A 13229-nucleotide genomic window follows, 5' to 3' on the forward strand; every position below is an offset into this window, starting at 1 on the left:
GATAGACCTACACATATACATCACCATACATTAAACATAAAACATATACAGTGACATCTAATTTGTCACCGAAAAATTGCATCAACTTTGGGAAAATTCCCTTATTGTGGCAATTGTATAAATTTGCAGTGATGCAATTTAAACTTCATGCAATCCCGCAAATATGTGAGAAAATGATACGGGCACAAATATTAATCAACAAGACCGAATTGTAAAGGGTAATTTTGGGATATTGTACCTTAAATTCAGATATTAATTGAGAAATTGTGTCATAAATGCATGCAGTTATGTGCATATAATCATTATTATCTTTAGAAAAAATAGGCGAAAAAGATTATAACACCTTATACCTCTATATAGCACTCTGATTAGGGATGCAAATCCCGGGCCATTTTTTCAATCCCGGGATCCGGGATTGAAAAATGCTCAATCCCAGGATTCCCGGGATCCCAGGATTGGCATCCCTACCTGGGATCATAATCCCATAGACATCCCCACACCGGCCGACCCGCACAATTACTGACATTAGCGGGAGTGGGTTTGGAGGTGCACGGTGCCTCCCGGCAAGTGCACCTCCTCAGCAGACAGCAGACGGAGGCAGGTGGGCGGGCGGACAGATGGAGGAGAAGAGGCGGGCGGGCGGAAGAGAAGAGTGGGCATGCGCAGTCTAATCCCGAAATTGGATACTCCAATCCCAGGATTGAAATCCCTGACTTTTTGAGGCCAAATCCCGGGATCCCGCCTGATTGGCCACCCAGAGTCTCTGATACTGTGGTTAATTAAGTTTCTGTATCAAAATGTTCCACTTTCATAGTCTACAACTGAAACAGTTGCTTTCTGCAAACACAAATACCTAGTACATTTAGAGCAGATAATGGTTTGTAACCCGTATATGGCTTTATGTAGCACAAGAATTTTGAAATCTGAAGAAAAATAGGAGAGATTTCTTGTCCTTCCCTTTTGAACATTTTTAAAGCAATATACTTTTAACTCGTCTACAAAAAGATCTGTTCACTAGGTAAAAAGCTACTATCTGTATCTTATCTGTATTATTATCTGTAACTGGCAAAACTAGGGAAATAACATGTAACTGGCACTAAATATGTGCAAGGACATGATTGCTTGGCATTCAAATTCAGTGTCCAAGATTGTACACAAACTTTGTTTAAAGCCTTGTTTCATGCACAAATAAAATATATCTGTGTGCATTTCATGTGTTTGATGTGCTTGTACAACATAAATGCAAGATACCTCATTCAAATCTAAAAATATTCCAAAATACAGAATTATTATTATTATTATTATTATTATTATTATTAACACTTTCTTATATAGCTCACACATATTCCGCACCACTTTACAGAGAATAATCTGTTATCTGAAATTCTTCTGGTCCCCAGCATTTTGGATAAGAGATACTAAACCTGTAATGCAAATTTATGTGTGAAAACTTCAATTTACCCCTCAGGTTCTATGTTGTACATTCCATGGTCAAACTGATCATTCATATATTTCTTTATCATCCATCGGGATACAGATGCTGGAATAATGTTCTGTATCCAATTCTTGTAGCGGCGCAGGAAAAGCAAATCAAAAGGCAATCCTCCTTTCCCCAGGCGCTGCATAACCCATACTCCTTTTCTGGTGCTAAGGTAGACCTGCAAAATATATTATATATGTGACGTTAGCTATAGGCATACTCAATAACAGCTAAAAAATATGGTGCAGTAATAAAAGGATATTTAAAAAAGCTAAAACACTAACATTGGTGAAAAGATTAGTAATTCTTTCGGCACTTATATGTTAGTTGGGTGCCCACTAAGCTATTTGCTTAGTTTTCCGCGTCCCATCGCGGGGCTCGCTGTGCTCGCCACACTTCGGGCTCGCCACACTATATAAAATCAACTCCGCGCCGACATGTATAACTTTAATAGAGTATCAGTCTAAATAGCTTTTTCATTTTAGAGATATATTATAGATATATTATGGTCTATTGCAGGGGTGGCCAAACCTGTCCTCAAGATCTACCAACAGTTTATGATTTTTCAGCAACCTGTAGATCTATAAAATATGTCAGTTAGAAATGAATGCAGCATGTTTGAAAATATTGTTTGAAACAATATAAGTTTATATTGACTACAGCTGTGCATCGGCTAGGTGATTTGGAAAACGTGGACCGATTCATGAGGAACGGTTTGGCCAGCCCAAATCTATTCGGTTTGGCCAGCCCAAATCCATTCGTTCCTCCGCGCAATCTGAATCTAAATAAGGTCTGAATAAGGTCCATACTCTGTGCTGCTGCCCCACCCCTAGGGGCGCTAGGGTTGTCTTACGCCCACAGTATTTGTTTACAGATTGTAATTGATATGTGTACCAAGTTCAGTGTAAATTGCTTCAATCCTTCCAAAGTTGTGCTTCATGCTGAAATACTCTGTGCTGCTTTGTAATACCCATTACACACAAAGCCACGTGCCGTAATGCCAATTACATATAAGGCCACACATGATGCCCATTAAATACTTTATAACAAACCGTAATGCCCATTACATACTATATAACAAACAGTAATGCCCATTACATACTATATAACAAACCGTAATGCCCATTACATACTATATAACAAACTGTAATGCCAATTACATACTATATACAGGGCATAAAGTGGTCATGCAGTGGTGGGGGAACTCATTTCTCTATGCTACCTAATTACACCCCCTCCCCCATTAGGCAGAGACAGGGCCAGTGGTAGGGTTTTTGGCATCCCCCTGCAAACTAGAATGCTTTTCTGTGAGAATTACTGTGCAGGACAGATGTGTAGGTTAAAATGATCCACCTCACTATTAGAGGTGGTGGAACTCAGTTCCACCCCATTCCCCCTCACTTTAACCCCTGACTATAGAACACACTGTAATGCCCATTAATTACTATATAACAAACAGTAATGCCAATTACATACAAATATAACAAACTGTAATGGCCATTACACAAGTGCCACTTACCTACATGCTCATTGCTAGGAACTTCATGCTCGATGCCATGAGGCTTCATGCTCGTTGCCATGGGGGCCTGAAGTAGCTTGTTGCCAAGGGGGACTGCAGCCCGCCCGCTCCCCACTGTGCAACATATTACCATTGCTGCATATTGCAGAGCCCCCGCTAGTAACACCAACCTTCTCCCTGCGTGATTATTTCATATTACCCCCAAGACACCCCTTTCCCCAGGAGTAGCGCTAACACCTCAGCAGAGCAAGGGGGCGTTGAGCGCTCCCTGCTCTGCACCCTGCTGATAATGCATGCTGGATGCTGGGAATGATGTAAAAAAATGTCTAAACCTGTTTCCGGTACACCAGACCAGCCCTGTTGCTTGCAGTGAGGCTCAGGAGCACTGTAAGTGCTGTCTCCGGAAAGTGGGGAGGGAGACATTACAGCTGTCTCCCCGCGCAAAGCTGCTGCTGCAGCTGATTACCGGCTGACAGGAGACTGTCAATCCTGCACAGCAAAGGTGGTTCTGCGCTACTGTCAGATACGATAGATGATGTGCAGCAGCTGCACCACCTATTAAACAGCCGGGCACAGCAGGGAGCGGGTGGGGGAGCGAGCAGACGGGAGAGCAGAGGAGAGGGCGAGCTGGGCGGGGGAGCCGGTGGACGGGAGAGCGGGCGAGCTGGGCGGGGGAGCCGGCTGTGCACGGCTCCGGCACCCTGTGATCTTTCAGCGCCTGGAGCTTGTGCTCCACCAAATCTGCCCTCCAAGAGTGCCAACAATGTGTGCCATATAATTCCTGGGGTGCAGCTATGTATCCTGTATCAGTCCAGGGGTTCTGCCACGTGTTCTATATCAGTCCTGGATCGGTGCCTTTTTTTATTAAAGAAAAAAAATATTTTAATGCAACAGAGATCCAGATCCAAAACTAAATCACAAAATGTGTGTCCAGTGCACATTCCTAGTTGCCACCCCAGCAAAACTGCAATATATGGTGTGAGTCCCATGCTCCATCCGACAAAATGGGGCGTGCACATGTTGAGACGCTTGTGCATCCCATTTTCTGCAATGGAGGCGCTCGTGTGTGAGATGCTCAGAGGTCCATGTCCTGTCCCTGTCCGCCAGATCGACATCTGCCAGATAGCTGCGGATGGCGATCTGGCAGCAACAATGAGGTGGAGTATCAAGGTTTCTCACAACTTGGAAGAAAAGTTGTTTAATAATATATAATAATATATATTTATTATCATCAAATACACACATGCAATGAACACTTAACGAAATTTTATTATGAACAGTGCAGCATAAAAAGACAATAAAAGAAAGCAGGATACAAGATTCCTCAGGTATCATCACGACACAAGATAATGCATGAATCCAGCTATTCCCACTAATTATTCAGAGTACGAATTGCCACCGGGAACAAACTCTCTCTGTACCATTTTGTTCTACACCGAATTGAACAGTATCTCTTGTAATAATAATAATAGTATAATAAAGAGAACAGTTCTGCACTAGGGTGCAAAGGATCCCTCAAAATACTTGTTGTCTTTGAGAGAAGCCGATTTCCATATACAAGTTGGATACTTGGTAAGGCAACCCCAATTATTTTGCTTGCCAGTGATACCACCCTCTGAAGAGATTTGCGATCAGCAGCAGTACAGGAGCCAAACCATACTAAAACACCATAAGTGAGAACACTCTTGATAACACTAGAATAGAACTTCACCAAAGTTCTCTTACACATACCAGCCAAACGTAGTTTCCACAAAAAAAAACATATGCTGGTGAGCCTTTTTTATGACAATATTTATATGAGTACTCCATAGAAGATCTTTTGACATATTAACCCCTTGAGTGGTATGCCTGGAAATCTTCCGGGCTTAGCTGTGCTGCCGCAGCGGGCTGTCCCGGAAAATTTCCGGGCATACCACAAATATGAAATAGGTGCGCACCAGTGGTGTCCAGGTGTGCACCACTGGCACAGCACCTCTAGAGCCCCCACTCCCCAATCACCCCCCCAACGGATCACACGCCAGAGCTCTTCCCGCCTGCCGCCATACTTTTAGTAGCAGTGAAGTCGGCGGCAGGCTCTGGGATTTTCGGGGTGGCTCGGGGGACTCGGGAGCGCTCAGGCACCCAAGTCCTCCCGAGCCGTCGCTAACATCCCCCAGCCTGCTGCCGACGTCACTAGCGGCTGCAGGGAAGCTCCGGCGTACTAATGCGGGGGCAGAGGTGAGGGAGGGGGGCTTCCCACTGTGGTTGGTTTTGCTGGGGCAGGACACACCTGCCCTTGTAGGTTTGTCCTGCCCCAGCAAAACCTACCACTCAAGGGGTTAATGCCTAAAAAATGTAAAAGATTCAACTGTCTCCACTTGACCTTTCAGAACTAGTGGACAGTATGAGTCTTTATGAGACTTCCTAAAATCCACAATCATTTCTTTGGTCTTAATATACAAATAGTGGCATCTTCAGAAGGAGAATCCACAGGATCTGTCAGTGACGAGATGAAGGAACAGTACCGGTAACTGTAAGCTGGGCCCAGGCTGAACCAATCGTGTCAATTCTAATACAGGTTGAGTATCCCGTATCCGAGTATCCGTTATCCGAATTATTCCGAAAACCATACATTCCAGAAAGTGAAGAAAAATTATTTTTTTTGCTAAAAACTCACTGGGGACATTTGTAACAGCACTACTGGTGACATGATATGTAACTGGCACTATATATGTGCAAGAAAATGATTGCTTGGCATTCAAATTCAATATCTGAGATAGTACACAAATTTTGTTTCATGTTTTGAAACCTTGTTTTTTGAACAAATAAAATATATTTGTGTGTATTTTATGGGGTAAAAAAATATATTTGTGTGTATTTTATGTGTTTATACAGCATACATGCAAGATACTTCAAAATACATCATTGAAATATTAAAATATTCCGAAATACGGAATAATCCGTTATCCAAAATTCTCCTGGTCCCGAGCATTTTGGATACGGGATACTCAACCTGTAGCATGCATAGGTGGATTGCTTTTCAAGCAGCAAATGAGTTCCGGTAGTGGATGTGTGCACGAGTGGTGAGGGGAATAAGTATTTGCTGAAGAATATGAGGCCATTAGTGCTGGCAAGGGGAACTCAATCGTAATGTCACAAACTATGTCAGGTAGAGCAGTCAATGGGAACCTCACAGTATGGTGATTCATCCTAGCAGAAAAAATATTTCACCCAACAATAAAGAACACCATTAAATAATGAATGAGCACATCTGATTCTCAGTAAATGGATGTACCGTGATAACCCCCTGTAGGGTAAATAAAAGTTCTCCAGCAGATCCCCAATGGAGGATGTTGTCAGCTACTGTATGCCATCCGCAGTCCAGCATCAGCAACGTAAAGGTCCCATTAGTATCCCTCTAGGTCTCAGACAGCCAAGCCGATGCAGCATGGCAAGAGTGAATTTGGGACCCAAACTGCAGTGGCTGTGGGTCCTAACTCCAGCCTGCAGCTTCTATCAACATAGTTTGTCCAAAGTTACAGGTGCTGTGATTCATCAGAGACCCTACAGATGTCTCTCTAGCACCACCAGGACCTACCAATGTGATGCTGTAGCATACCTTTAAGTAGGGGCATGGGGAAAGCTGAAATAGCAAAATAAAAAGTGGAGGATAGAAACGCTAACAAAACATTGCCACCACACGTGCCCCCTAGTCCACATAACATATATTGAAGATAGTAAGTTAACATCACAAGTGTAATAATCAATGGATGTTTACACTTGATATTGAAAAAAAAAAAAAAAAAACCATTTGTTACTTATCAAATTAAGTACAGTACCTGTTTAGACTTAGCTGTCCTACAATTATATACTATTGAATAAAAATAGTATAGTATTCATATGATATACATTATGTCATTGATCTCCCAGCTCCGCAAAATACAGTACTGTACCTGTGAGGCTCGTGTACAAAGCTCAGTTGCTATATCAACTCCAGTGTTGCCCATGCCAACTATTAATATTCTTTTACCATCAAACCCAACTGGCCTCTTGTATTCCCGGCAATGTAGAATTTGCCCTTTAAACTTTTCAATACCTTTATAGAAAAAAAAAAGATAATTTCAATAGTATATAATGTGAAGTTGTAAATACCATGCTATTAATAAATAATAAAATAAAGGAAAGTAAATGTGTGTAACATATACACAATTTTTAATGACAATATGGCTTTTTACAGTATGCTCCATATAAAATACTCTACCCCCAAATGGGATGCTGGCAACTGGCACCGGAACTCAGGGACAGCTTGCTGTCGGCATCCCGAAAGGTGCTGGTTGGATTAGGCCACATGGGCAGGGGAATGGGGTGGAACATTAGGGTTAGGCACTAAGGTAAAATAACTAAAATCAAATGGCTACATATCAGCCATTCTCAGATGAGAATCCCACATTGGAAACCTACTAAACAGAAAAAGTTGCTGATTTTGCTCAAATATGAATGAAAATCATGGTAGAAAATACACAATCAAGTACGTATCAATGGACCATCAGCCAAACTCTGCAGGAATTTCCATAGGCACAACACGGAAATGTGCTATTATTCTTATAAAGCAAAGTCTGTGATAATTCAGCTTAAAATTAAAATGTAAAAAAAAACAACTTTTGGCATCAGAGTTTGCAGATCCATGCACTGATTAGAAGCCCTGTGATAAAAAATATACGTGATGGAGAGAGTGGACAGGCTATCACTGCAGCTGTCTATCTCTCTCCAGCTCAGCACCTGGCACTGAGCAGTGTGTGCTGGGCTGTGTAGAGAGGCTGTTATGCAGTGGCAATGAGGGGGGGGGGGGGGGCGGGACCTGGGCCCTCCAGCAGACCCTGGAAATGGTAAAAAGCACCTGGCCCCCTCTTATTAAAGTTTCCAGATTGCCTAGGCTAATAGACATGTAGCTCTCGTTTAATGCTGTTTAACACATGTGTATAGGCGCTCAGGGACTCGCCATTCATATTGCCCATGTGCATGTAACAAAGGTTATACAACTGACATATACAGTAGGATCTTATGCTTGTGGCGTGGGAAGGAGGATTGGCTTTAGGCTACCCAGCTGGCACTGTAGCACAAATTGCAGAAAGTAATGGTTTCATCAGTACGTTACATTGGCATAGCCATCTGGCATCACCTTAAGAACTTTACCCCCCACAGTACATCGGAACGGGTGATAGCTAACAAACATGGAATAAATTAGGCCTTAAAGGCACCCCCAGTCCTGGCACCCTAATTAGCCTATTGGTTAACCAGGCACTGTGCCTACTATATCACTGTGGGAATAATGGGGTAGATGTATTATAGTGGCTCTTGTCGCACTGCTATAACACTTCCTGTTTTGCCTCATTAAAGAGGCAAAGGAGGAAGAGACACCGAGAATGTATTAACATCTTGTCTGCTGAAGTGAGGGAGTGCAAACTTCTCCTCTCCGGTGATATCCATTTAGCAGACAGCGCATCAGCCAATCCAAGTTGTGGGAGGTGCTTCATGAAGCGTGGGGTTACATTTCTTCAGATTACCTCAACAAATTAAAACAGTGGGGTGGGTTTGAGCAGCGCTAAAAGATATATAATCAAATGAGTGAGATTGGTAGATCTAGTACAAATGATAATTTTATTCTAAAATGGAAATAGCATGTAGCCAGAATTTATAAACTTATAAAAACAGAAATTAAATGTTCGTGTCTCACCAACCAACCAAGGCAGTCGGGTAGTCTGGGGGTTCCCGCAAGTCCACAGAGAGCTGAGATGGTGTCCCAAGATGGGGTTGAAGTGAGGGAGGACCAGATATGGTTTTAAGGAGCGGCCCAAGTTGGCTCGAATAACCGACTCCCTCCGCTAGATGGAATGTAGCGGGCTGGTAACCTCTACCTCTACCTTTAACGGATGTTGGTACCAAGTGGGGTCAGAATCTGGTATGGAAGGTGGTCCGGTGGTCTCAGAATCTCCAACCAGCTGAGGGCTTGTGGTGACCTGTGCGGTCTCGCAAGTTTGGACGGAGCTGTGGTGGTGCCCCCAATATGGCCGCGGGGAGGGAGGACAAGATGGAATGTCCAGGAGTGGCCCCAGGTGGCTCAGATCAGGTCCTTTGACAAAGCTACCTGGAGCAGCGAAACCAGTTAGGACTCTCTCACCAACCTTCCCCAATACCACATACCTATCCACTGGAGATTCTGGGACCACCTACCTGCTTACTCTTCATCCAGATCCCCGTCCGATTTGGATAAAAACATCCTGCCACAAAAGAGGTTGAGGACAACAACCCACTGTATTCCATCGAAAGCGGAGGGAGTCGGTTATCTGAGCCACCTGGGGCCACTCCTGGACATTCCATCTTGTCCTCCCTCCCCGCGGCCATATTGGGGGCACCACCACAGCTCCGTCCAAACTTGCGAGACCGCACAGGTCACCACAAGCCCTCAGTTGGTTGGAGATTCTGAGACCACCGAACCACCTTCCATACCAGATTCTGACCCCACTTGGTACCAACATCCGTTAAAGGTAGAGGTAGAGGTTACCAGCCCGCTACATTCCATCTAGCGGAGAGAGTCGGTTATTCGAGCCAACTTGGGCCGCTCCTTAAAACCATATCTGGTCCTCCCTCCCTTCAACCCCATCTTGGGACACCATCTCAGCTCTCTGTGGACTTGCGGGAACCCCCAGACTACCCGACTGCCTTGGTTGGTTGGTGAGACACGAACATTTAATTTCTGTTTTTATAAGTTTATAAATTCTGGCTACATGCTATTTCCATTTTAGAATAAAATTATCTTTTGTACTAGATCTACCAATCTCACTCATTTTATTATATATCTTTTAGAGCTGCTCAAACCCACCCCACTTTTTTCTTTGTCTACCAGTACAGGACTAACTATCCTGTCACAGAGCAGCAGCCGGTTAAAACAGCTCTTATCAGGCGCACCTAACCTACAGTCACCTGGTGTGGCTTGGGTCACCCCTTCTACCCATATTACCTCAACAAATTAATAGCTAGAATGCCAAAGGTCTGCAATGCTGTAATTTCTGCAAAGGGAACATTCTTGAATGAAAGCAAAGTTTGAAGGACAAATTAATATTCAAATAAAAATCATAATTTCTAACCTTGCCAATGTATTGACTATACTGTATGTTCTATTCATTTTTCAACTCATTTGATAAATATATGTCAGTTTTCATGTAAAACACATAATTGTCTGGATGGCCCCAAACTTTTGAATGGTATGGTATTCACATAAAGGGTCATGATTCTGGTTCACTTGCAAAAGCAAATTCTCTCTCTAATGGACAAAACCATGTGCACTGTAGATGGGGCAGATGCAAAATGTGCAGAGAGAGATTTGGGTGGGATTTGTACTTCAAACTGATATCTATATTGCAGTGTAAAAATAAACCAGCCAGTATTTACTCTGCACAGAAACAAAATAACACTGAAATCTAAATCTCTTTGCACATGTTACATCTACCCCACATGCACATGGTTTTGTCCATTAGAAAGAGAATTTGCTTTTGAAAGTGAATTAAAATCAGGCCCAAGATGCAATCAAGCTCTACATGCACTTCTTGGTGTGGGTTTTTTGGGGGGGAGGGGGGGTATATCAGTGCTTTTAGCAGATGGAAACAGTTTATCTTTTCTATGTCTCATGTTGTTCTGAGGAAGAGCTACACATTTTACCATGACTCTGAGAATTACCTGGAAGAGTGTTGGTTGGTGACACAGGTTGTGCATGTTGACCAGTACAAACCATAACTGCATCAAAGATCTCAGTCTTTTTGTCTCCATCGGTCTGTGTAGTAACTAACCACTGCCCAGTAATAGGAAAGTCCGACGTCTTCTCCACCCTGCAAACCGCTGTCTGAGCACAAACATACATAAGGTATTTCATTATGTCAATAGGCAGATATAAAAGTTATAAATATATGTACCGGCACATATTATGTTACACACAGGCAAATTACAGGTAAACCGCAGACTGTGGCGTCTATGTATTAAGCTTCGGCCAGCCAGCCAATTAGTTCCTTAATGCTTTGTTACAGGCTGTGTTTGAAAAATGACAATTAGGAGCTGGTTAGTTGGTACTTTGGGGCCGATTCAGACCCATTTGTTATGGGCCGTATTTGTACCTCATCCCCGATGGTTGGGGTTTGCACATACGCAACCCCTGGGAGCGAAAGGCTTCGGTGAGTTTCACACTTGCCGAGCCGTTCGCTCTATAGTGTGATGGAAGGGCAGGGCAATGCCCAGTGTTTTATAGGGAATGCCCAGTGTTTTATAGGGAATCCCCATAAAAACACTGGGCGTTCCGCTGCGAACGTAGGTGTGAGGATGCCTGCTCAGGGTAGGTGGATTATGTCACATGGGGGGATGTTCTCTCGCCAATGCTTAATACATAGACCTCTTTCAATAGCAAATGCATCTCTATTTGATATGTGAGTATAAAATACCTCTGATCCATAGTCACTTTGTGCCATGTTTTGGTTGATTTTACCCCAGTTACAGTCACATGTTTGCATAATAAAGAAACCCTTGAAGATGTTCGAAATATGTAAACCTTTTTAGTTACAATTTTTTATTTCTTCTACTCTGATACTTGTACTGTACTGATTTTTATTTACACCCATGTACTGTGTACTGTGTATATTAAGTAAATAAGGATGCATTGAAATTACTTTATTTCAAGTCTCACTATTGAGTTGTTATTGCTGCATTTGTGTGTGCATACAAACAATACCTAAAGAGAAAGATATGATACAGCGCTTGGGTTTTGTTGGAAAAAATCACTCAATCTGTAAAGTTGTGTAGATTTGATGGTATGCAAATACCTGGCTTAGTCACTGCAGAGTGGTATTGAATGGTGGGATCCAAGGTTGGAATTTAAACTGGTCCGGATGGAGTCTGGTGTAGTTATCTCAAAGGAACAGGCCACTTCAGCTCCTGATGAAGGTGTGTGAACACGCCGAAACACGTTGAGCTACAGCACCCCTGTTCCAGCTTGCACTTGGAGAGAAACCATACTCTTTATTCTCCCAGCCTGTTCCTTTGAGAGAACTACACCAGACTCCATTCGGACTAGTTTCAATTCCAACCTTGGATCCCACCATTCAATACCACTCTGCAGTGACTAAGCCAGGTATTTGCATACCATCAAATCTGCACAACTCTACAGATTGAGTGACTGGAATCCATTACTGGGCAATCACCGTAAGGTGCCCCATACACGTACCAATTACCCGGTACTTTTTGTGCTAAAATAGCATCGCATCCCATGCACAACATATGCACAACGATGCTATTTTAGCACAAAAAGTACCGGGTAATTGGTACGTGTATGGGCACCTTGACTCTTCTAATTCCTCTCCAGAAAGGAGACACCAATCGTCTAATAGCTATATACTCACAGGTGTTATGGACACGATATAAACTCTCTCCATTAAACTTCAATGCTAGCTGGAAGATATTGGCATTTATCTTTTAAACAGCTTTTTATTTATATTCATTTTATGAGAATTCTCTGTTCATGAAATTTATTATATGTGATGTCTTAGGGGGAGATTCTCTCAACTAAAAATGCTGTAAAACCCCGTTATCTGTTTTTTACCGCATTTTGGGATGCTCTAAGCATCCCCCGCCGGGTTATTGTGATGGAGAGCATCACCAGAATGGGCTTCTACCGTGACCCACCGCCGCCCCGCATCGACCCCCCCTCACCTGTGTCCGGGCAGCACAGTATTGTGACCTCCTCCTCCCTGCACTATGATCCTCTGGGTACAGGGAGGAGGAGGGTCCAGCGCAGCAGCAGCAGCGGCGGGTAAGGGAGGGAGGAGGGAGCCGCCGGGAGCTGTCGGTCCCGATGGGACCCGCTGTCTCTCACCGCAAAGAACAGCTCTTAACGCAAGAGCTGTCCTTTGCCATAATTATCGCATATGTTAGAGCATATGCGATATTTATGTAGGCGATGGGGGGCAATGTGTGGCGGTAAGGGGGTGCGGATGTTAGAGCATCCCCCCCTTATTCATTAAATATATATTGAAATTTCATAATTGATAGTTGTATTTTTTTTCAGCAAAACCCAAGCGCTGTATCATATCTTTCTCTTTTCCATTTTCTTTGGGAGCTTTACACCCTTCCGATACAGCAGCTATAACACCTTTTTCTTCTATACGAACAATACCTGTCTACTGTGCCTTGATTGGCTCAGTGACACATCAC

General features: G+C 43.3%; 1 protein-coding gene across 1 annotated transcript in view; it reads right to left on the minus strand.

The window, feature by feature from the left end:
• LOC146026377 (dimethylaniline monooxygenase [N-oxide-forming] 2-like) overlaps positions 1-13229 on the minus strand; it is a 39882-nt gene that overhangs the window by 9754 nt on the left and 16899 nt on the right. The window contains exons 4-6 of the mRNA XM_083157001.1: positions 10713-10875; positions 6932-7074; positions 1462-1658 (exon numbers count right to left, since the gene is read on the minus strand). Of these exons, the coding sequence (XP_083013127.1) occupies positions 1462-1658; positions 6932-7074; positions 10713-10875 (503 nt within the window). The remainder of the gene's footprint in view (positions 1-1461; positions 1659-6931; positions 7075-10712; positions 10876-13229) is intronic.

Source organism: Crinia signifera, chromosome 8 (assembly GCF_055691185.1).
Source record: "Crinia signifera chromosome 8, ASM5569118v1, whole genome shotgun sequence".
NCBI classification, from domain to species: domain Eukaryota; kingdom Metazoa; phylum Chordata; class Amphibia; order Anura; family Myobatrachidae; genus Crinia; species Crinia signifera.